The sequence below is a fragment of the Bombus terrestris genome, chromosome 7, assembly GCF_910591885.1.
Source record: "Bombus terrestris chromosome 7, iyBomTerr1.2, whole genome shotgun sequence".
Taxonomy (NCBI): Eukaryota; Metazoa; Arthropoda; class Insecta; order Hymenoptera; family Apidae; genus Bombus; species Bombus terrestris.
Window position 1 is genome coordinate 4,111,091 of NC_063275.1, and position 24,803 is coordinate 4,135,893.

General features: G+C 31.8%; 3 protein-coding genes and 2 long non-coding RNA genes across 13 annotated transcripts in view; 2 read left to right on the forward strand and 3 right to left on the reverse strand.

Moving 5' to 3' along the window:
* LOC100643200 (growth hormone secretagogue receptor type 1) overlaps positions 1-16,529 on the forward strand; it is a 63,268-nt gene extending 46,739 nt beyond the window's left edge. For 4 of the 5 annotated variants that reach the window (XM_048407539.1, XM_048407537.1, XM_048407536.1 and 1 more), the window contains exons 5-7: positions 2,255-2,363; positions 4,593-4,664; positions 14,196-16,529. In XM_048407539.1, the coding sequence (XP_048263496.1) occupies positions 2,255-2,363; positions 4,593-4,664; positions 14,196-14,919 (905 nt within the window). In that variant the 3' untranslated portion in view covers positions 14,920-16,529. Of the gene's footprint in view, positions 1-2,254; positions 2,364-4,592; positions 4,665-12,839 lie in introns of all 5 variants that reach the window. The other variant, XM_048407540.1, reaches the window with a different exon arrangement.
* LOC125385453 lies at positions 1,487-12,927 on the reverse strand. Its single transcript, XR_007224750.1, has 3 exons — positions 12,740-12,927; positions 1,850-1,979; positions 1,487-1,757 (listed from the first exon to the last, which is right to left on the reverse strand). It is a non-coding gene; the product is annotated as an uncharacterized LOC125385453 (long non-coding RNA).
* LOC125385455 lies at positions 4,720-5,913 on the reverse strand. The gene is made up of 2 exons (XR_007224752.1): positions 5,812-5,913; positions 4,720-5,732 (listed from the first exon to the last, which is right to left on the reverse strand). It is a non-coding gene; the product is annotated as an uncharacterized LOC125385455 (long non-coding RNA).
* On the reverse strand, positions 16,330-24,782 carry LOC100643326. Of its 4 annotated transcripts, none has more exons than XM_048407544.1 (7): positions 24,580-24,782; positions 20,920-21,476; positions 20,549-20,578; positions 18,258-18,451; positions 17,611-17,805; positions 17,252-17,491; positions 16,330-17,139 (listed from the first exon to the last, which is right to left on the reverse strand). In XM_048407544.1, the coding sequence occupies exons 2-7, from the start codon at positions 21,116-21,118 to the stop codon at positions 16,972-16,974; spliced, it is 1,026 nt and encodes a 341-aa protein (XP_048263501.1). In that variant the 5' UTR covers positions 21,119-21,476; positions 24,580-24,782; the 3' UTR covers positions 16,330-16,971. The 4 variants fall into 4 exon arrangements, with proteins under 4 accessions (XP_048263501.1, XP_048263500.1, XP_012165420.2 ...); XM_048407543.1 differs by having other exon boundaries at positions 20,920-21,725; XM_012310030.3 differs by lacking the exon at positions 24,580-24,782 and adding an exon at positions 21,802-22,190 and having other exon boundaries at positions 20,920-21,725.
* Positions 22,223-24,402, forward strand: LOC100643449 (tRNA:m(4)X modification enzyme TRM13 homolog). 2 transcript variants are annotated; one of them, XM_003396350.4, is made up of 6 exons: positions 22,223-22,651; positions 22,774-22,978; positions 23,052-23,245; positions 23,318-23,743; positions 23,825-24,080; positions 24,167-24,402. In XM_003396350.4, exons 2-6 carry the CDS (start codon positions 22,800-22,802, stop codon positions 24,351-24,353), a joined length of 1,242 nt encoding a protein of 413 aa, XP_003396398.3. In that variant the 5' UTR covers positions 22,223-22,651; positions 22,774-22,799; the 3' UTR covers positions 24,354-24,402. The 2 variants fall into 2 exon arrangements, with proteins under 2 accessions (XP_003396398.3, XP_012165425.2); XM_012310035.3 differs by having other exon boundaries at positions 22,331-22,651; positions 22,732-22,978.
* Positions 24,783-24,803: the final 21 nt, after the last annotated feature.

Sequence of the window (24,803 nt, forward strand, 5' to 3'; positions counted from 1 at the left end):
ATGTTCCAGAAAGTCAAATTACATAATTCAGTGTTGCAGATGCTCTACAAATATCACTAAAACGCATAAAGAATTAAAAATAACGGTGGCCGGTACAAGGCAAAATAATAATACGGGGACTGAATTCTTCTTGCGACGATTGTGTTTACGAACGCAACGTCGACAAGAACAAATATTTGGAAACCAAAGTGGATCAGTGCTCCAGAATGATTCATAATTTCCTATGGCTTATGCGTTTGCCAAGCTTCCGAAATCTTTGACGGTACTATTATTGGACACATTTTTCTAATTTCGTCTCGTAAACTTCGATCCACCCCTCCAAATCTCTCCAATTTCAGAAACAAATTTATTAGAACCGGAGAAAAGTAAATCCCTCTATTTTCTACTTCTTTTAAATAAAAAAAGTTAATATATTCAAGGAAGTGGAATCGCTGAACAGAAATGTTTTATTATTATTTAAAACTAGATTAGTTGTGAAAAAGATTATTCGTCGCAATGATTACAACTAACATTACGATGAAAATGAAATTTAAAGTAAACAGATTTGCGCGGTATGAGACTCCACTCTATGATAACCATTGTTGATTAAAATCATGAAATATATTTTAAGACATCGAAAGACCGTGTCTTTTAAAGTTATATTTAAATAAAAATTATATTTGAATAAAAATTATTCAAAGTTATATTAAAAGATTGAAAGTTAGGTACCATAATGAAGCATAGAGGAGCAATTGTTATATAACAATTATAAATATATGTATGGCTATAATAATCTGAAACACGAAGTACGCTTTAAATAGCAAAATAAGTTGCCAGAGAGGTTGTCGAGTAAAAAGTAAAGGGGTAACGACTCGGAGGACTTTATGTTCGTAATAGAATGCTTCCTGTTTCGTTGTGGATATATTCACCGAAAAAACGCGGTGACTTCCAGGAAACAGGACAAAGGACAAAATTACTCAGCCGATTCTGGACTCCGTGGACATAGAGTAAATGGAAGAAAGGTATACGGAAAATAATAGCATCCAGAGCTTCGTACCAGTTTATTGCGACACCCTGATTGTCGAGCAAGCTTCCTTTCCGCAACCATAAATCTCTAATCGTAAATCTCGTTGCCGGCTGTTCAACGAGAAAATTGACCCTTCAACTTTTGAAACCCGTTGCAGTTATGTCAGAAGAGAGGATGAAGCTGAATATATCGAATATCTGGGAATAAACTTCGTTAATTATATGTGAAACATCCTCTTAAGTTATGCTTCATTAATAATAATTAAACAGTCCACGTTATATGTATGAAAGAAAAGCTGAAAGTGATTTTCGGGTTCAGTGATAGCTCAGTTTTAAATGTTTATATTATATTAAATATATTTATTATTATTAATATTTATATATTATATATTATTATTTATTATTATTATACATATATTTATATTATATATGAAATATATTCGAAAGTATATTTTAACATGAAATCGAGAATTGCGTTAAATTTCATTAATCATACGTAAAAGTTTCTCTTTGAGTTACCCGTTATATAAAATATAATGCATGTTTCGATAATAATAGGTATTTCTTTAAAAGAGAAACTTGACCCGACTTTCGCGTTTAAAGTTCCTGTTTAATTTCGAATATTTAAATTGAAATATTAAAATATCTGGCATTTATTTGTACGGTCACGAAATTCCGTCAATTATTTATTCTCTGATCGGCAAATTACGACGACAAACGAGATCGCATTTCTCGCACGTCAAATTAAATTTCTGAAATATTCAACACACAATAATCACATTTACAATAAGATCCGTTTATTTGCATGGACAATTGTATTAATATGTTGAATATATGTACATACGATACGAATGTATAGCATAAACTCGAGCATTGCAAATATCAACAGCCAATCAAATTGCTTCTGTAGTCAGCTGATCGATCAATCAGTAGAATATCCCAGCCAATAATCGGACCAGTCTCTCCCAATCTCTCTAAAAGTAGTCAATCTCAGTCATTTAGTATTAGTACTTACAGTATTTAATTATCTATTAATTCATAAATTATTCTATATTATAATTAGATTGCGGATGTTTAAGCAAATTGATATTTTTATGAACAATACCAGCGAACAAGACTTACGAACAAAGTGAAATATTTTTGTATTATTTCTTAATATTTCTTAATGATTTTATATTTTTCCTTTGTAATCTTCAATTAACAATAATTTGAGTAATTCTCTGCTAATAGAAAATTTGTCCAATTTCAGGTAAAGCGGTACCATTTGTGGAATTGACTGTGGCACACGCTTCGGTTCTAACGATCTTGGCGATCAGTTTCGAGCGGTATTATGCAATTTGCGAGCCCCTACGGGTTGGGTGAGTAAAGAGAATATTTAATAGAGCAATATCTTACAAGTAAACACGTAGCATCTTTCTGCGTACTTTCGACAAATACAGAGACAATTGGTTTTGAAATAGTTACGAAACCGGTCACGAACCGCGTGGCGTTCCCAAGTAAACAAAACACTAACTTAAAAGTTGAATCGTAGCGAGTATATTACGTTCTCTGTAACCAGGAGAGTATCAGTTTGAAAAATCAGTCAAAGTTAGTTTGCAAGTTTAATACTTATCGAGTGGAGCGCTGATGAAATATAGCTTAAGTATGAGTTAACGTGTATGCTTTATATCGAGTGCAAAATTAGGTGTGGTATATATATAATATATATGTATATGTAAATTCTATAGAATTCAAACTACCCGCCAACCCACACTTTTACTTTTGCTTTGTTTTACCGGCAGTCATTTTAATGAATAGATTAGATCACGAGAGAAGAACGGTAATTTAGGACTTTAGAAATCGATTTTCGATTTTCCACGTAAAATTTGTAGTAGATTTGTTATTAGCTGTTATTGTATATAATTTAATTTATTCCTAAAATAAACTCGATTTTCCAAAATCGATCGTCTTATTTACCCTAAGGATTTACATTATTATATATATATAATATATAATATATATAAATATACTACGAAATACATCGGCTCACAAAAGTATTCGAACATCTGCATATAGAAACCTGTTGTGGATATATCATGTGCTATATAATACACGTTGAAACAAGTTTCGAATTAGGTCAATATGAACCGTTCATTTTGGAAATGGTGTAAGTCCATGTTTTGAAAAAATTGAGAAAACGAAAAATTTTTGTATACAATTTATAATTTAAATCTTAAAATATTCGTTTATTCTAATCAATTGAGATTTTGTTAGTAATTGGCATTGCATAATCGTTTATTTTGAAAGTGGTGTAAATCCATTTCTTGTAAACTGTACTTTATCCAAGTAATCCAGGCACCAATAATAAAAAACGAATGTTATCCTAACTTCTGTATCTGGCATAATATTGCAGTAATTCAGTAATATACTAATAAATTATTATTACATTCATTGAATACTTATTGTATCATTTAATTAAATTGTTATAATTAAATGTTATTATTATTACATTTAAACTATTATTAAACTGTTAATAATCTTACATTTATATCGTATCGAAGTATAATACAAACCTAAAACTGAAGGAAGTATTACACATTGTTATTATCTTCCTTACTTTTCTCATTGAATAATTTTGGATTAACATTAGAATCTAATAGTTATACGGATATTTACTGGAGTCTGACATAATAATATTATGATAATTTAAATTTATTTAGTTATATTCTATTTACTTTCAAATATCACACATATAAATATTAAATAATAAAAATTTAATGAATTACACAATTCTCTAATTTTAGAAGTTCTACAAGTCCATTCATGACCCTGAAAATGATATTGATCTAATTAATTCTAAAAAGAACCATTTGTTAAATTTTTTTGATTTTTTATTAAAATTGAATTTATATTTACTTAATACGTAGAAACTTAGACCAACTAAGTTTACTTTGCTTACTGAACTTTATCAGGATTTTTTAATCGATGGGAACGCGTACGCTTCGATATTTCGAAACAAAGGGAAATGGACTTACACCACTTCCAAAATAAACGGCCCATACAATCACGATAGTCGATTCTCGTCATAATGGCAATGAAATTTCAAAATGTTCATTTATACACAAAATATATACATATACTGTATACATGTGTTCAGAACATAAAGAGAAAATAAGCTCATCTTCACGTTAGCCGCGTATTCGTCCGTTTATATAAAAGTATGCAACGGTAAAAGTCCCACGCTACATGTTCTATCCAATTCTTTTCTGATACAATAATACTCACGTTCCGAAACAGACACTGTGGAATTCAATCGACAGGAAACTAACCAAACATTCGATCTATCGAAATTCCACCAACGAACGAAAGCGACGACTCTGTTAAAAACAAAAGTATGTTATTCTGCTATCTCTTGATGAAACGTGTCTGTCGAAATCATTCATCCCTTTGAAATAGTGAATTGATGCATAACTCGTGTGTGACTATCCATGTGCGACACCGTGTCAGTTATGGTTCTCACTTATTTATTTTTTAAATCAAACCAAAAATAATAGTTACTTTTTAAAGCTTTACGAAAACAGGGATTGACAAAAGGTACTTTTGCATAGGTATATGTGCACGAAGGCCAGAGCGACGTTTCTCTGCTTCGTTGCGTGGGTTGCGGCGGCACTTTGCACCAGGTGAGACAAATAAAAAGAAACATCGAATTGTTACTTCGCACTTTTCTTTTATCCGCTTTCTTCGCTGTTGACGCATACCATGCTTTCATTCGCTTCTCAATTCTTGCACTTCTTCTTCTTCCACTTCTTTATTTTTCTTTCGCTATCTCTTGGTCTCTCTCCATCCTTTTTTTTTCATTTGCCCTTGATGCTGCATTTCTATGTAACGGAAATGTCCAGAATATTGCAGTCTGTTCATTCGAGAGAAACAGACTGGAATGTCAGGCCTCTTCTTTCTCCGTGAATTTAATATTGTACAGTTTGAAACTTTGAAGTGGCATTCATAAACTTCGTGAAAAGGCAATTAAACGCAAACTCCTTTTTCTGTTTTTTATTGACTGCGTTTGCCGTATATTTTAATTGGGACTACTTAATATCGCGATATTTCGAAATTTTTTATTACAATATTAACAGCCTTTAATTATATATTACGTTTTTCGATAAATAAAACAATATCATACAACGCATGATAATTAAAATCAAATTCTTTGAATTTTTATCTTTACCTTAACCTATTAACCGGATCCCTTAAGCAGAAGTTTCTATGATTAAAAAGTTAAAACTTAATAGAGATAAATTAAATTTAATTAAAGGTTAGTTTTAGCCCTTTCGAATGTAAGTATGATATAGTTTGTTTTTAATAGAAATGAAACGACATTAAAAAAGATAGAAAATCTTTAAGTAAAAAAATTATTTTGCCCAAGAAAATGGCTATTACGTAAAATTATAAGTTGACTGGTCTTTCTCGGTCAAGAGTGTAATTGCTGAATCTAGTCATTCTACATTTTAAGATTTCGGTAAAATTATCTATCAGAAACGTGTAATTGAGGTTAATTACTGTAGTTGATAGTTCATTCGATTCAAAGACGAGATCTCATCAATGTGCCAAATCTATTTTCCCATGAAATCATTCCATAGTGTACGAAAGGGCCGCTTACATTTTCGACTCCCGAGACGATTTTCAACTTAATTACCAGAGGGCGTAAACAACGTGTTAAAGTGGCGCAACACTGTGGCGTAAGCTGCAAACTGCAGTGAATCACGCAGTTGAATGTCGTGCATCAGTTACGTAGGCAATAACGTTCGTCCTATTAAGCACGTTACTTACCCGACATTTTTCCTTATTTATTTTTCCGTTCTATTTTTATACCAATTGTAGCTTGACGATTGAAGCGTTTAATTAAGCACCACGGTCACGCTTGACGACTTTTTGTCGCGATACAGATAATCATTGAAACGGCAACGTGACGTGAGATATGAATAAATGAAACGTTGAAACATCAAGACTAATAGCCAAAACAGAGGTGTTTAAACATTTTGTGATTTGTATTTAAAAAGAAAGATTCAACAAGTATCAATATCGATGAAGTGGTCGTTATATAAGTAAATTAGTAAACTGTGTGACATGCGTGCCAACCATAACGCGTAAAAATCAAAAGATGATAGAACTTAGAAGATGTTGGTTTTTTAAGCTATTGACATTAAAATATTTATAAAAACAAACTGAACTAAACTTTTCAATACCACGCTATGCAATCTATCTTCGGAAACATTAAAGAGAAAAATAGCTGCGGTTAACCATTTTTAACAGTACTAACGATTTTTTACTGGTGAAATATGACGCCACAGAGGTAGGAGAGCGTTGAAGAAGAATCGAGGATACATGGAAGCTAAAAGGCAGCTGTTTCTCTCAATTACAATATATATATACATTGCGAAAGGGAGTTTTACCGAAGACGATAGTAATTTAAAGCCATATGTTACCATATCATTGTACGCGCGAGAAACAGCTTCCCTCAGGGATATTTTCCGGGGAAATCCGGCTGTAAAAATCGATATGGAGTGGCGATGATAAGAAAATCACGACGGTGACCCGCAAAACCTTAATGGTCCGTAAGACATCCTCTGAAAAATTTCTGACTTTACTCCTGGTGATAAACGAGCAAGGATTATAAATGGAGGGATAACGAGGGCGGAATATGATGACCTAGCCAAATGGAAATTAAAAGGAAAGCTGTAAAAACCACCGTAATACGTTCCGAGTTCTATTTTACGATTATTTCTCTGTTTGTGTTATTGCCGAAGATTTATTTGTCTTGTGACAAAGTTTTAAAATTGAGATTCGTTTAATTCATGTTGACAGTGATTTTGATTTTTCTCACGTTAGTACCACTGCTAATAGTTTTGATCATTTCAAAGGTTCTTAGATACATTAATTTACATTAAATTACCATACACTATTAGGATATTCATGTTTCAATTCGATTTAAATTATGATTAAATTTGACTCTTAAATGTGAATATTTCATGCTTAGGAACATAGTTTAATTATTTAGAATAGAATATCTTCAAACCAAATTAGAATCGTCCAAATACGCTAATCATTATTAAAGGCTGATCCCCAAGTGCGCGAAGAAGGGCTGGAAGAAGGATGGTCCTAATAAAAGTGTGGATACTCTTCTGGAATTACATTAGTAATCATAAGACTGTGATGCAACCATTCTTCTGGGACATTAAGTAAAATCGCTATGCGTGGTCACTTTATGTAATTAAATTAAATGGGTCGCTAGGAAACAATCAAAAAGAATATTCAGAAAGCTCACATATATCCTAAGATACCTGAAATAATCAAAACTTAGTCTTTTTCTTTCAATGGGTTGGTAGTGATTTGGTTTAACGAGTTTATAAAATTGAGAAATTTTTTAAAGTCCATATTACTAACTTCACAACTACGATAGAACTTCACAAATCCCGAAAGCTCCAAGCACACAAACCAACATCGTCTTTCAAATACAAATTCCTCCAACGAACACTTCAAAACTTTTTACTAAACTTCTTCGACACTTGATAAAAAGTTTTCTCGACACAAGAAAAGATTTAAGCTTATTAGATCTATCGATAGTTCGTTCGAAACGCAATAATTGGACTACGAATATTTGTGAGGATTTGTATTTTTATAAATATAACCAGAGAAATGGAAGGACCTACGTAGGGATTTATTTCGATCCCTAAATATCATAAGGCATATTATGTTTTGCGATATTTTATATATTGTTGCAGGTTATGTATATTCCACGCAGTTTTTACATTCTTACCTCTCAATGGTTATCTCGGTGACGCATAATAATTTGGTGTAGGTTATTTAATCTTAAAGTATTTATTCTAATTTGTATCTTCTGATTTACGTGATAAATATCGTTAACATATCTTATTGCGTAAGATATGGGATATAAATTAAAATTAAATAACCTAACCTAAATAATCGTTATCATCTCAACATACCAATAACTCATACTTAACAATACCAATTAAAAATTAAATGTTTTATAAATATTTAAATATCTGCAGTCCAATATTAACAAAGAAAGTCTACCATATATTGCTGAAAGATTTCAAACGAGTCATGAAATCTACCTGGTGTTTCATTCACGTTCGAGTTGGCCCAAACGAAGAAAGGCAACGTGTATCACTGGTCATAAAAGGAATATCGCCTGTGAACCACTTCTGAGGTAGAGTTTTACACATCGGTAACACTTTTTCCTCCCTTGGATCACGAGGGCGCGGTTATCCGGTTCAAAGACGAGGCCCCTGTTCGCTGAATTTATGGCTCGGGAAAGCAGTCTGTGAAAAAGCTGGCGGAGGATCGTCTTCCAAGAAAAAAAATATCGAAGAAAGAAAGAAGAGTGGCATTAGGTGTCGTGGTGAAAAAGAACAAAGCTTTCGAGGAAGATGGAAGGCAACCCAGATGGCGATGGCTTCGCAAGAAAATTATTGTGCGTGTTTCAACATAGAATAAAGGTTGAATTGACTTGCATAATATGATGGAAAGAAATGATTCTGTACAGGATTAGTATAAAATGTTGTTTAGTATTTAGAATATCGAAAGATTATGTTTTACGTTATGTTTCGTTGCACTTTATTAAGTGGACACAATCTGGAACAGTTTCAGTTTTTTAATTGACTGAAGAAATATTTAAATTTAAGTTCAATCATTCGTTCAAATAGAACTTATCATATAGACATATTCTGTTACTGGTAGAAAAAGATTCATCAATTTCTAACTAAAAAGTGAAAACTAGATGATGTGAAACTACTTAGGAAAATGACGAGGAAGTTATATTATAACTTCAATTTAAAAGACAATAATTCTTTTGGATAAATTCCAAGGAAGAAGTATTTAAAGTTTCAGAACTAAAAGATCCAATAAGCCTAAATCCATCACAACTTCTACATACCTTTCTGAGAAATCTATAAATTGCACTTTCTGTAGCCAGTTGTGACAGTGTCGTATCATATCAACTTCCTAGAATTCCAGTCCCAGATTGATTGCACAAGTGCCGAAAAATTGGAAGAAAACAGAAGTTGAAAGGAAAGTAATAGCTCGAGACATTCGAAAATGTTTCACCGAATCGAATTTCTGGGGCAAAGCTTATCAATGGTATTAAAGGACTAGAAAATACAACGCTACTCCTCTGCGATATAAATACTTGTATATGTTCGTCTGCCGCTGTTTACCGTACAGTACCGCCTTCTGAAATAGTAATCTCGGATTTTCAACGGTGTTATTGATAGAGACAGAATACATAATCCACATCCATAGATTAGGGGATTAGAAGGATGCCAGTTGATAGGAAAATTTTACTCCCGTGCCTACTCGGTAAACAGAAAGTCTCCGAATACCTTCTAGCAAGAGGAAAGAAAACATTGAAATTAACTGAAAGTTTGCTTTCGAAAAAGAAAATGGCAAAGTGGAGATTAGAAATATATATATGTTATAAATTCTTTAACCATTTATGATCAACAAGTAAACAAGTAAATATTTTGTTCAAAGGGAATTTCATAGCATTTTTGAATAACATCATTGGTTTGAACGTAGATGTAACACATCTTACAGAAATCAATTTTCGCTTTTAGAAGACATGATTGTTTGATTCCTATTACATGAATTCTATCATATTCAATATCTGATATTCAAAGGAGTTTCTCTTAGAAAGTCAACATTGTTTCCAAGAAGAAAAGATCGATATATCGAAGGTAATAATATGAAAAAGTTATCAAAGTTTATCTTCAATCTATTTTTTGAAACATATTGCAATACTACTACAGAGAGAATTTATTTAACCACTTATCTGAGTTTCTATTAAATTTTGTATTTAAAGCTTTTATTCTCTAGTAGAAATGGAAAAAATAAACGTGGCCCATCCATTTCTGAGATTCGTCCCAATGATAACGAATCTGATTTGTGAGCAGACCTTCGAACACTCTATAAAGTTTTCTAACTTGTACTAAGCGTACAAAATGTAATTGGCCCACGAGATGGTGGGCTTTGTCAGAAACTAGACATACAAAAATACAATTACATTGTGAATAAATAAAAATATATGAAATTGCTAAAAATTGACAAGGAACGTTATTACGTCCATTCGCCAGAAAAAGTACAAACAAAATGATCGTTTGAGTGAGGCCAAAATTGCCAGGAGATAACAACATAAATGGAGCAGAAAGGTTCAGGATTAAATTAGGAAAAAACCAGAGATGTAGAACTCGATTAGAATTATAGAGAACTATAATTGAATATATGAAGGGAGAAAATATATCGTAGAAATGTTATAATGGTACTGTTTGAAGGCTTCAAGTTACTTAGGACAGGGTAAAAAAGGAAAGTAATTGCCGAGTTTATTCCTGAGGGACCTATCAGCAGAGGAGATATTAAACAAGGGATCTCCTTTGGATCTGTGACGTCTTGGTGTGATAAGAAACACGTTTTCCAGGTTAATGACGTGCGGTAGATTTGAAAGTAAATTTAGGGGAAGAAATTGCAATTTGTATGTACAGATAATTTAGCCTATAAAGTGATAGAATAGAATTAGAGAATTAGAATTTGGATTTAAATTTAAAACTTCAAATACAAGCATAAAAATTTGAATTTAGATAAGCATAAAAGAAAACAAATATCCGGTATTGTTTTAGATCGTCAGAAATCAAATACGAAATATTTTTCTTTCTTTTAACATTGCAACTCGAAGAAATAAGAAAGAAATAGATTATAAGAGACAACAAAAGAAATTAGAAATTGAAATCGAGCGCGGAAACTGTTGCTTTCCAACATATATATATCTGTCAGACATTGGGAAGCTGAGTAAGCACAAGCGTATCGCAGTTTATCAAGGCAGGAAAACAAGACAGATGCCTAGTATAATTTCAGAGGGAAGTTTCTTGAATGAAGCTCCAAGTACTCCAAGCTCGTATACGGCCTTGCAACACAATACTATTGATGAATCACCCGGGAAATCCTCTCTGTCTGATATATAGGGTGATTCTACTATCACTATTAACAAAATAACCCACAGTTCCTTAAATATTCAAACATCTGCCTTTTCCCTGTATCTGGGATATCAGACGAAGAAATTTATAGCAAACTGTAACAATACAAAGTGAGTTCTAACATACTCAAATTCGAAGAAATACGTTGGTATAATATAAATTATAAGTCCAATGAAAGCAGTAAGAATTTTATTACATTAATTTTATTATTATCAATGATCACTTGCGTTTCTTTATTGTCGATTTAAGAAAAATAATTCTTCATTTTAAATAAAAAAGCATGCTTTTTATTTTATATTTTTACTTTACAATATGATTTTGAATAGTCCAATCAAAACTATTTATCTTTAAAATCTAACTTAAAATCTCAGAAAATAAATTGTTCTACAGACATTGATATAATTTAACAGTTTTCTACAAATTTTTAACGGTGTTAGCAATTTTGACAAATGCGTTGTTTTTTTTCTTCTCCTCTCTCCATTTATAAAGAGAGAAAACATAACAGTCTCTGTGCAATTACCGAAAATTGCGTCAGTTCGAGTATTCGAGGAAATTCAATATCACGGTGCCGTCTTTCGTGCGAAGATCGGGTCCGAGATTCGTGCCAAGACAAAAGAAAAGAGGGAGGAAGAAAGAAAAGAAAGCAACAGGATACTATGTTCGGTTACGTGGGAGTGTCACCGTGTGACGGCAAGCTATTTTCCCGTGTCTCGATACCTAAAACGACTTTCAGAAAAGTTAAGAGCTCCTGTATCTCAACAAAGAAATTCGAATGATTTTCTTTCTTCTTTTATATATATAAGTATATTTATATAAAAAGTAAGAATAAGAAAAAATCTATTCGTTGAAAAATCGGAAAAAAATGAAAATTACTGCTGAAATAGAGAAACAAGGGGAATAACGTTATACGTGGTTCGAATAAATATAAAGAGACTCGATTATTATTAATCGAGTTAATTAAATTATTTGTTAATCAAGTTTGTACAATACTTGGGTTTAAAATACGGTGGATCCATTTCGTCTCAGCAATAAAATCCCCATTGATTATTTTTGTGCGTCGAGCATTAAACTTCGAGTCATTGAACAATTTCCTGGAAAACGTGTCGAAAGCATTTGCGTCACATTTTCGTCAATACAACACTGATTCAATAATTCCAATTGAAAGAGCAGAGTATAGGAAAAAATAATTGCTTTGAATACATATTGCTTGTTTTAACCTAAAAATTTGGTCTGTCCAAGTGAGACTAAATTCAATCCTTCAATATAGTGCAAGTTATTTTATAACAAAAATAATGACGTTGAAACTCAGAGAAAACAAATAGCTCTCAGCTATAGGTTCAAACCGTACACATCGTACTGGTGTTTTCTAATACATAAAACTGAAACCAGGCGTAGGTTAAAAAGACTAAAAAGAAGAACGCTAAATTTAAGACTAAATCCAGAGATTAAGATGAAGTATTACGAACTATGCGATTACTCGGATTTTTACTTCTGAGTTCCCTATTTTTATATTTTGGTATTGTTCTTATATTGCTATTATATTGTTAACATTCAACATTGTTCATGTGGCTTATAGACCCATGAGGGTCCAAAGCTTGTACTCAATGAAAAAAAAAAAGTGGTGCAAGTTCCAATCGAATCACAAGCTTCGCCGAGCTTACAAGGCAAATCCTCTGCAAACTCGGTCGGTAAAGGGGCTAAAAACCGCTTACACGTTAATCTCAAACCGCCATCCTTCCTGCTCGATCTCCGTCCAGCTTGAAGATTCTGAAAGTTCCAGTTGCACGCCAATTTCGCTTTAACTGATTGCAGTCCCATAATCTGGGTCTCTCAGTACCAGGAGATGCGCGTGAAGGAGAACAAGAACGATCAAGACGCGAGGAACTTTGTTCCAGTCTGTTTGACGATGGCCGACAATAGCGCCACTGTGGTATTCTTCTTACTTCTGGTCCTCATCTTCTATATAGCGCCACTGCTGATCCTGCTGATCCTGTACACTTTCATCATCAGGCAATTGATGCCAGATCCCAGTAATACAAGCGACTCTTACCATACCAGGGCAAAGAAGCACGTGATTACAATGTTACTATCAGTGGTTATCAGCTTTTTCATCTGTCTATCGCCATACAGGATTCTGATCTTTTATATAGTGATCGCACCAGCAGAACAAATTGCTGCCATTGATCGAGATACGTTCTTCGCTTTTCTTAACTTTAGCAGGATCATGTTTTATCTGCACAGCGCCATTGATCCAATATTGTATAATTTGATGAGCAGTAAGTTCAAAAAAGGGTTCTTGGAACTATGCAGAATGAAGAAGTGTGCCAAGAGAGGATTAAGGGGCAATATGACCGGAACTAGGAAAATTGATAGTAGTGAACAGGAAGAGAACTTCGTGTGATACTTTCTTATGTAACCGGCATGATGTTTTTACTGTACATTTACATTTTCAGTTGGCATTAATTAGAGAACGTAATCTCACTTACAGTATTGTAAACAGCAATTTATGTGAATGTATTAAAGAACGGTATTCTTCGAACAAATACTGTATTGTTGTGATAAGAATTTTTATGTACTTTTTATATGTTACTGACCGATGGTAACCTTTTTCGAATACGATTAAGAATATTTAATAATAACATTCCATGTTTCAGCTCCAAATGAAATTACTGTAGTAAATTTATAAAAATATTTTAAAAATAAAACTGAAAAAAATATACTGATATGTTACCATATACATTACTATAATAGTTATTGTATATATAATTATGTATAATATATGAAGTATCTCTTCCAGAAAAAAGACTATGAAAATCTAATAAAAAAATATACTGAAGAACTGCCCAAAACTACTGACTATGACTGCTTTTCCAATAATGATTTAATTACGTTAGTTCCAGCGCTACTATTTCATCAATATAGCTAATAATTCATTTGTAATGCTTTAGCTACTGCTGGCAATTACTGACCAATATTAAGCTCGCAGTAGTGCAACTATCAAAATCCAATGATACATTACTCCAAATCAGCTTCTATTATATTGACCAGCTAATAATATTTTTCTGCAAGAGATATAAAAGAAAAATAACAAATATTTAAAAAGTATACCATATACGAAACGAAAATAACATAAATCACCAATCATTTAGATAAAACGTCTGTTCACAGCCCCATTCTACTGATGGTCAAATACGAAGAGGAAGAAAACTCGAACGGTACGTACATTCCGACCTGCAGCACAGTTGCAAATTCATTCTGGCCGATCAGTTTCGTTCTGTTCACGATAATCGTGTTCTTCGTGATACCGCTGCTGATCCTTGTGGTTCTGTACACGGTGATTGCACGACATTTGATGACGAACTCGACGATTAGCCGTGGCTCGTCCAATAACTTGCTCAAATATCGCAAGCAGGTGATGCTGATGCTAGGGACAGTGGTGTTTTGTTTCTTCCTATGCTTGTTACCATTTAGGGCATTGACACTTTGGATCTTGGTCGTTCCAATTAAAGTAATCCTCGACTTTGGTATCGAGCGCTACTTCACCCTGCTCTATTTCTGTCGAGTGATGTTCTATCTGAACTCTGCCATTAATCCTATCCTCTACAATCTGATGTCCACGAAATTCAGGGAAGGTTTTCTCAGGGTTTGTGGTTTGGGCCCTAATAGGAAGAAAAAGAAAAAAACGTCGGACAAAACTGGTACTTATACTACTGGCTCGACCAATTGTAGTAGCAATCAGTCTGATTTCTGGAGGAGACACAGCAGTAATAAGAGCAACAGCGTTAAGGCACCCTGCAACAACACGACCGCGGAAAAACAGATTAAAGTGCCACTTCAGACGACGGTTGTTAGTGGAAGTATCGTTAGGAAGAAACAAGAGAGTTATGTTTGAAAGGATAAAGTGGGAATATGACGAGGATAATTTCTAAGACTGTGATCTTTCGAACCATTCCATGATATCGTAGCATATTCGGTGGAAGAGATATGGCAATGAAGTTGTAAATTAAAGCCTTAAGTGTTAGCATCTACTAATAGTGTTGTGTTTAGGGCTATATATAGGATGACTTCCTTGCTAGTTGATCGCATGCTGCTAATCGCACCGCATATCACACTCGTCTTCATTTTCCATACCTCCTCTCTTTAATTTAAATGTACTATTTATCATTTTCACACTGACGACTTGGCTATATCAATTCCACTGATTATACTATTTAACGTCGTTCGTATTCGTATGTGGATTGTATATTGTACATATATATAGATTTTTTTCGAAATCGTAGTTTCAATGACATTTATTTTAATTCTTTACAAATTGTTGAAAATGTCCCTCTTGGTGCCTCAGACAGATTTTTATTCGGCAAATCCTATACTATTCTTTTTTCCATGGTCCCCAAGATTATCCCATCTTTTACGTCCTACATCTTACATCCCGCATTCTATATCATCCAGCCCATAACCAATTGACATTACCGGGTGAAACCGGACCACCGGACTGAGATGACTGAAGAAAACAAACTTCATTATGCTTCTGATTTCTACATTTAACATTTTGTACACATTCTCTGAATTTTCTGTTACGTCTAAGTTGAAAGAGTAAAATTATTCAACTTTTCAATCAACGATTTCGGAAAAATTCTGTATTTTATAGAAACATTATTTATTAAAAACTAATTTAAAAGAAATTAAAAAATGCTGGAATCATTTATTTAATTTTAAGTACCGACTGTCTAATAATCTATTTCAATTATTTGTACCTTCAATAGCGTGAGGAAGAGACCTAAAAATGCTTATGTTATTCATTACCAAAAAAGAACACTAATCCGCATAAGATTATGAACGATATATTAGGATCGAATTATCGTTGCATAGGATTTTGGAATCTGTGATCACTAATTATATAACCGTGTACCGAGTAAGTATTAGAACAAAGATGAAACAGTTGTGTCTTCGAGTTGAAGGAAAACTAAAGATAAGCTATACGATAGATAAAATTGATTAATTTTTAAGAACCAAAAGGGATCTTAAAAAGTAGCTTTTCTTTCATGTTTACCAAGATTCGTGTGATTTGCCAAAATTGTTTGTTCGAATTTCTTTGTTGAATTTTCATCTTTATGAATGTACAAAATGACAAATTAAGTTTCTACGGAAATTTTAAGTTCCTATGCGCTTATCGAACTACATACATATTCGATTTATATTTATAATCATGACAGATATTACAACAATTAGAGATATTTTTAAACTGTATAAATATAATTTTCCATGAAGTAAAAGTATTGAGGAGGTGACGAAACTAGTCTGCAAGCTTTAAATAATTATTTATTTAATTACAGTCTCTGCGGAACATATACATCGACATTTTTGCCATCGCGCTAACTATTAAAACTTTATTGCTCATGACGTAGCAATAAATGGCAGGTTGATTTAATTGTACATTAAATCATTCCAGTAGTCTTTAAAAATTGTATAATATTCACTTTTATTTTTACAATAGGAATCAATTACCGCAAAAAATATTTAAGTATCTAGGACGCATAAGCTGAAGCAGGTAAAACAAACTTCTTAATGCGATTTATATGCTATATGTATAGATTTCGTTCCTAATTGACTGCAAAGCGTTCGTTTTCAATAGTTTATAGATTATTATTGATTTTTATTTATGCGAACTATTTACAAAGAGACACTTTATTTTTATTATCCAAAATATATGTTTCTGTAAATATTTTGTAAAATAAAATTCGAACAATATTCATAATATTGAATCAACTAGTTTTTTATATTAACACTTTGCATTTAACAATGGAAAAATACATTTTACAATGAAATACGTTTTATGCTATGTACTGTAATGTGATAATGTATAACTTAATGATGTAGTTTTCCAATTAAATAAGTTACTTAAATATGATATTAAAAGAAAAACGCTAACGTAGCTAAGGCGAGATTATTCTATTAGTGAATTAAACTTTTCGTCGTATTTCACGAATATTATATCGTGTGCTAAATTATCTGATCTAATAACCATTGAATACACATAATAACCCTTTGACTCCATAAAACCGATCAACTCCTTTTTGCCTTCTTCAACATGAGAGAATTCCACAGAAAGTGTCTGAAAATTTCGTAATTCAAAATTTATGCAAAGATAATTAAAAAATAATAAAAATAGTAACAAAATTTAAAATTATAATTTATTCCTTAATTTTAACTTAAGTTAAATTCACCTCGATATTTATCATGTCGAAAGGAATCGTTTTTAATACTTGAAGCTCATGCCCCTCAATGTCAAGACTAAAATAATTTACTGTAGTCACATTAAGAGCAGCCATTAAATCTATAAATGGAAAACATTGAACTGAGATGTGGACTCCACTGTGGGCAACATCAGGAGAATTAGGTAAATGGCTATCAGAAGCATTTGGCTCGTGAAGACGTCCAACATTATTGGCCATCAAGAAGGAATTCTGAAAATTGCACAACGGAAAATATATATGCATATATGTATAAAAAATATGAAATATTACAAAATATTATACGGTAACTTATTATATAACTATCTGCAACAAATTACGAACTTTCGTACCACGGAGGGAAATGGCTCAGTGGCAAGGCACGTAGGTGTTAGATAAGCCTTTCTGTTTTTTCTCAACATTTTACTGAAGTTCAAAGGATCCGCCTCTACCAGAAGACCATTCCAATCGAGGTATCGTTCCAATACCAATGTGTTACTCCGAGTCTCCCCGTCGTAAGCGCCACATTCTACGAAGAAGCCATTTTTCTGGAAACAAATTACCAAATGTTTGCGTTGTCAGTTACCACTTATTCAAACATCAAGAACTAAAATACATTTCTCTTAAATTGAATTGAGATTTCACTGAGAGTATTTTTTTTTTTTATCAATTTCAATTTAAGAATATTTGATAACAGAAATTTGAATAATAAAAATAGAGATATTTGAATTTTGAAATCATTGACAATATTTCTTTCTCTTCGTTAAAGGAAAAATATTTGACAGCAGAAATTTTATATTGAAAGTATCTGAAAATTCTTTAATTAAGGCTATCGACGGTAATTTCTTTTTTACCAATTTTATATTAAAAATATTTGATAGTAAAAATTGTATATTAGAAGTATATATTTAAAAAATATTTGAATTGAGACCATTGACAGTGATTCTTTTTACTAATTCCATATTAAAAGTATTATAATTACACAATATTTTAATATTACCTTATCTTTGAAAATTTTTCGAATATGTTCGGCTTGGCCCATCGATTGATCTTCGATTTCTGGATTTTCAAGGTTGTATGATTGATCCGGATTGTATTCCCGAAATATCCAATGTCGACGAATATCGGTCATGTACCGCTGCCAATGTGCCGGATCCGATGGTGACTGTACTTTGCCATTGTACCATTTAACAACTTAAAACAATATATATAATCAGATTAATCAGAATTATGTGCAGATTTTAATTTGTAATTGAACTTTAGAGAAAACATTCGATAAATATGTATCAATTTGTCATATAAGTAAGAGTACGAGTGTTATGCACATTTAATATCCCGTTACTTGCAATGTCCTTGATGTAGTATCCTTAACATGCGATATTAATACCGTGATTTGATAACTATATAGCATGACATAAACATAGGCTGAACAAATTAATGTAAACGTGACTGAAATAGCTGAGACATCATTGGAAAAGAATATGCATATGCATCAGACCATAGAAATTATTACTGGTGAAACTGCAGAAAGGCTATCTTATCTCCAATTTCGATGATTTTTGGATATGTTTTAAAAATCGATATTGTGAATAACTTTTCCTATACATATTAGCGGCGATCTTTCTTCATTTTTGAGATATTTGCAAAAAACTAACGGTATTACTGCAATGAATTCTACCTGTAGTTGTGCCTTTGTAGCAGCGTATGTGTACGATTTGATAGCCGGCCACCTAATCTTCTGTTTATAAATGACGGTGGACTAGCTTAAAGCATCGTGCACAACTGCATACACAAGGCTGTAAAAAATGCCTGTTATAAATTACACGAATATGATTCATTGTATTGGGTTTGAGTTTGAGTTAGAATTTTCAAACCGGCAGCTGCAAGATAGCCGGCAATACTTAGGTAAGATAATAACAGATTAATTATGAAAATTATATACGAATGAATAATTGATATTATTTTACGAAACGGAATAATTATTACTTTACGTAAGAGTTGCTGGCCACTTTGTGGCGGTTGAATTGAAAAATCTAATCCAAACCCAATGCACTGATGATATTCACTTTTAATTGAGTTATAAGTTATAACGGACATTACTTACGAGTTCGCATTTGCAGTTGTGCATAGGGTTCTAAACTCGCCCGACCTAGCTTTATAAACAGAAAATGAGGAAAATGGCGGCCAGCAACCAAACTAATACATACACTGTTACGGATGCACAACTATAGGTAGAAATCACTGTAGTAATACCGAGAGTTCTGTGCGAATATCTCGCAAACTAAGCGAGACCGCCGGCTATATGTATGTATTGTGTTGGCAACTAAGTGATTGCGGATTTTGCCATTACCACCTAATGATATATATAAGAAAATAAATGTTCAAAATGTTGATTTCTGTATCATATTTTAAAATCATCGAAATCGAAGATGAGCTAGTTTCTCTGGAATTTCACTTTTTTTATCTATTTTTAAAGAATTTCATAAAATTACAATTAACGATACAATAAAAAGGATATGTAATCTAAAATATCACTTCAAACTAAAAATTTGAAAAATAATAGTAACAGTAGTCGACATTACCGATCAAGCATTCCTGTCGAATATGTATTTATAAAGAAGGACAATAAAAATTTGTAACATTTGCTAACCTCAATCTATATTTATTTTAACTCGATCATTCCATAACTAATTACGTTTACAAACGTCCGCGAAACAGATATCTCTTAACTTCCTAACAGGATATGAGACATATCTCGTTATGTCAATATGGCTATTTCAATATATATAGGAAAATATTTCAAGTTTAAGAGGTTAATAAGAGTAATTAATAGTTATGCGTAAGTGCATTCATTTGAGATTTCGATCAATTATTTTTTTACTCTGTTTATACACCTGTAGTATAACACGATCATGGCAATAAAGATAGCAATAAATGATCGATAAAGAGACGTTATCAATTGTTTTGATTGTAGATGATGTAAATCACAAATTAATAAATGCAGATTGAATACAAATGTAATTCGAAGGATTAAGATTAATATTTGTAACTTTAAACAATATTGTTATTATGTTACGGAAATTCTATATTCCTGTGTAAATATAAACAAAGTATGTCTGTAAAAGATATACTTATTCTTAATACGAAACCATTACGAAATTAATCTAAATACGTGAAAAGATTTAGAAACAAAAGAACAAATTAAACAATGTTGTATAACGTTTTATAATTATTGTTACATTATTAAATCTTTTAAAAATATAAGATAAATAATTAATTTTCTGAACTCACCATTGGTAAAGTTATACCACCTATTAAGGACTGCAACAGCAGTAGAAACAAATTATTATTAATAATATATTTGTTTAGAAGTTGCACGTCAACAAGAATATTGTCACATGTTTCGTCATGAATTTTCAATATTTTCCACCGGTAAATCAATCTATTATTTTATTAGTTTTTAAAAAACATTTCTTTCATATCAATAAAAATATTCCTCGCTCATTATAGCGTTCTTTATATATTGATTTCATGTTTGTTATTATTCATTTCTTATTTCAATATTAATCTAGTCGATTTTATCAAATTCATTTACCACTTAAATTTTATTTTTTTACCATGACAATATCCAAGTAGATACACATTGAATAATAAATACGTACCATCTTGATTTAGCTCCTCCGAATACAGATTATGTCCTACCTGATGCAAAGGAAAATAGGACGCGAATATGAATTGCCGAATTAAAATAATCGAACCGATGCCTAATAATGCGATCACCGCGTACCATTTCCACCGGTTCCAAAATGGTCTTAAAATATAAATGTACGCATGCTGACTGCGGGAATCTGTACCGGACATTTTTTTTTAACGGTCACAAGCTCGCAACAGGTAGCTACCGTACATGCGGTGACAAAGACAAACTGGTGTAAGGTCGTAGTGCACGAAACTATAACGAGAGACTGAATCACTTCACAATAGTTTCTAAAACTCTTAATCTTATCTGCGTGTGTTGACCGGTAGATCGTAGACAAATTAATCAAAATATTACTTCAAATACTATTCAATTTTTAATTTTGTCATCATATACTTTTTTTTAAATTAAATAAAAATCCAAAGCATCGTTAGAAGAAAAGATTGATTCTCATCATAGTTCACTGAATATCGATCGTTTGTTGTTTTAAATATTTCGTTGGAATATATAAATAGAGGTTATGATCTAAAAGGCACGGAATACATAACAGATTCTTAAGATAATGTTCTTCACTATCACTTGTATTACACACACATACATACATGTACACAATTTTAGTATAAACGTAGTTAACTGCATAAAAGAACAAGAACTTATTGCGAATAACACTCCAGCTGAACTCTGAATGCCACGCACCTTAATTCGGGAGAACGCTGTATAAAGAGTAATTTTACACGCGATTGGCTGTCGAAAATGTTTCGTCTGGTAGGTGTACTAGAAGAACAGAAGCACACAACGCACGCTTATACTTAAAGATATTAAATCTACATATGCATAGCTAGATGCTTACAAAATAGTCACCGAGTTAAATCGTCTGTATTCGATTTATATTCTTCCTGTTAAATGATTCACTACTAACTGCTATCAAGAGAATACAGCGAATAGGAAATTCGATGAAGTTCCGATAACAAATATTGGTCGTGTTGGATAATTGCCATAAAAGCAATATGTATATGTATGTATATACATATTTATACTCCAATAAAATAGATATGCGAAGTGTAAGCATAGATATATCACACAAAGATATTTGCATTGGATAAGGGCTCCATTTTAAGTATATTAGATTTAAATACAGAGGGAAGTGTTTCTGAAATTGTAGAAATGATAAAATATGAAGCATGTATATTCGATTTAATAGAAAACTGTATTAACGACAATTGGTTTTATGAATTCCTGTTTCATCCACAAAGTAAACTATAAATTAACTATAAGTTAACTATCTACTCTTTTAACTGTTGATAAAATCTAATGTTAAAATTTTTAATGAATACAGAAACTTATACATTAAATATAAAAACAATTTATCAGTGCAATATGGCAAACCATAGTTGACTAATGAATATGTAATGTAACATCAAAATAGAAATTTTGTGAGACAAATGCAATTGTTTAAATAAATAACCTTAAAAAATATATAATATTTTTAAAAATGAACACCCTCTGTTTCTTCGAATGCTTGAAAGCGACTGCTATAGAAGTTTGCTGCAATTGCCTATTATATACATACTCTTCAGTTGAGTTATATTTCACGCAAATTTAAAGTAGCCTCAATTTTATGATCAACTTCTTATAATAAATAAAATTTTTCAATCATAAAATTATTAGATGTAGTAATACATATTTATGTATTCAATTAAGTAAGTTTAATCCCACATACCTACATAGCATGTTTAATTTACTGTTAGGTTATGTCACGTTATGTATACGTGAATTGTAGCTTCTTTCAAATATATACTGATCGAAGAAAAACAATTTATAGAACAAAGAATCTAGCGATTAAGTGAAATGACTGAAGAAAGTCATTGCATGTATTTTGTGAAGAGAAAAAGACGTTATTGTCGTATGATAGTGAAGGAAGGAAAGAAGTATTGCGGCGAACATCAGCCAGTTTCATTAGAATTTAATCATTCTGATAAAGAAGGATCTGAAAATAAACGAATAAAATGTCCACTTGATCCAACACAGTGAGTTTACATCTCTGTTATATTAAATATTTCATATTTTGTTATGTATATAAAATTTATAGATCATTTCCAGTACATGTTATGAGTCTAAGCTAACTAAACATTTGAAAGTATGCAATGCAAAACGCTTGATTGATGCACAACCATCATTTATCGTAAAAGGAATTAATGCTAATGAGACTTACGAAGCACCACGACACATACCACTCTCTGAATTAAACGACCTTATAGTAAATACAGTTATAGACAAAGTAAAAGCTGTTCACGGTTAGTAATACATACATATGTAAATTCAAAACTTGAAATTAGGAAGTGTATAATTCTTTAATCCTTTTATAGCAAAGTTACCCCAATTTCATAAAATAGTATTGGAACATCCAATACTTAAAGATAAAATAAATAATAATTCTTATGGAAAAACTATTAAGAAACATCTCTTACAAAATTCATCGTTATTATCACACTTGGAACGTGTAAATCTTATAAAAGACAATACATGCTTTATTGAATTTGGAGCAGGAAAGGGTAAACTAACTTATTGGTTGGGCCAAATAGTGAAGCATAAAAAAGACTGTTGTATTTTATTAGTAGACCGTTCAAGTCACAGACATAAGAGTGATAATAAATTGAAAAATGAACAATCTTCTCTCTTAATAGAAAGAATACGTGCTGACATTGCTGACTTGAAACTGAATGATATAACAGAAATTAAAAAATTTGAACGTAAAGTTGGTATTGCAAAACATTTGTGTGGAGCAGCTACAGGTATATATATATTTTTTATATATTTTTAATATTATATTCATAATATTTATATTAAAATTACTAAAAAAAATTATTTCATAGATTTAACTCTAAATTGCTTAGTTCAAGCAATGCAAAATGAACCTAAATGCAATGTTACTGGTATAATCATTGCATTTTGTTGCCATCACAGATGTAAATATGCATCATATGTTGGGAAAGAATATTTAGAACAGTCTGGATTTACACCAAATGAATTTACAATTTTATGTAGCATTGCTAGCTGGGCAACTTGTGGCTCTGATCTAAACAAGGCAATTAATACTCCAGAAACTCAAAATGATTCAGGAGAGACAAGGTAAGGTATTCATGTTAAAATTCCAAATATCATTTTTTATAATTAACCATCAAAGATAAAAAAATATATTATTTAATATTTTTAAGAACAAACATAAAAACTTTAACCTCAAGTGAAAAAGAACAAATCGGCCGAAAAGTAAATTCAATATTGAATTGGGGTCGCTTGGAGTATTTAAAAAAAGTTGGATTTCAAACTAATCTAATTTATTATACCACTACCGATGTATCACTAGAAAATATGTGTATCGTGGCTACAAAAGATGAAATATAATAATGAATTAATATAAACAAATAACATGAAATAAATGGTTTAACTTTAATTTAAATAAACTTTTATTATAACAAAATGAAGTTTATCCTTTTCAACCAATCTTTCATTTAACCGAAATTGTTGAAGCATTTACAGATTAAGAATGCGGCTTTACGTTACGTTCTCGGTTCTAGGGAAAAGTGCGTCGCTCATTGGTGCTCGTGAAGCGCTGAACCACTCTACTCACCGGAATGTGCGAAATTGAGAAAACTTTTATACTTTAGATTTATGATTTACTCAAAAACCTTACACTTCGCGTCAAAAATTAATTCGTCAAGAATGCAAGAAGACTAATTTTCGAGAATGAATAAAATTGATCTAATTCGAAAAACTAGTTCTTGTTTGCGAAGTCGCGATTTCTGTTTCTGCCCTCGTTTCTTTGCTGCAGATCCCCTTCCCTGCTCATCCTGA

Bases quoted from the DNA above. Each gene is read 5' to 3' on its own strand.
- LOC100643449 (XM_003396350.4), top strand. From the start codon at position 22,800: ATGACTGAAGAAAGTCATTGCATGTATTTTGTGAAGAGAAAAAGACGT. The intron at 22,979-23,051 runs GTGAGTTTACAT...GATCATTTCCAG, and splicing joins TGTCCACTTGATCCAACACA to TACATGTTATGAGTCTAAGC. The intron at 24,081-24,166 runs GTAAGGTATTCA...AATATTTTTAAG, and splicing joins AATGATTCAGGAGAGACAAG to AACAAACATAAAAACTTTAA.
- LOC100643326 (XM_048407544.1), bottom strand. From the start codon at position 21,118: ATGTCCGGTACAGATTCCCGCAGTCAGCATGCGTACATTTATATTTTA. The intron at 18,452-20,548 runs GTGAGTTCAGAA...TATTGTTTTAAG, and splicing joins GTGGTATAACTTTACCAATG to TTGTTAAATGGTACAATGGC. The intron at 17,806-18,257 runs GTAATATTAAAA...ATTTGTTTCCAG, and splicing joins GAAAAATTTTCAAAGATAAG to AAAAATGGCTTCTTCGTAGA.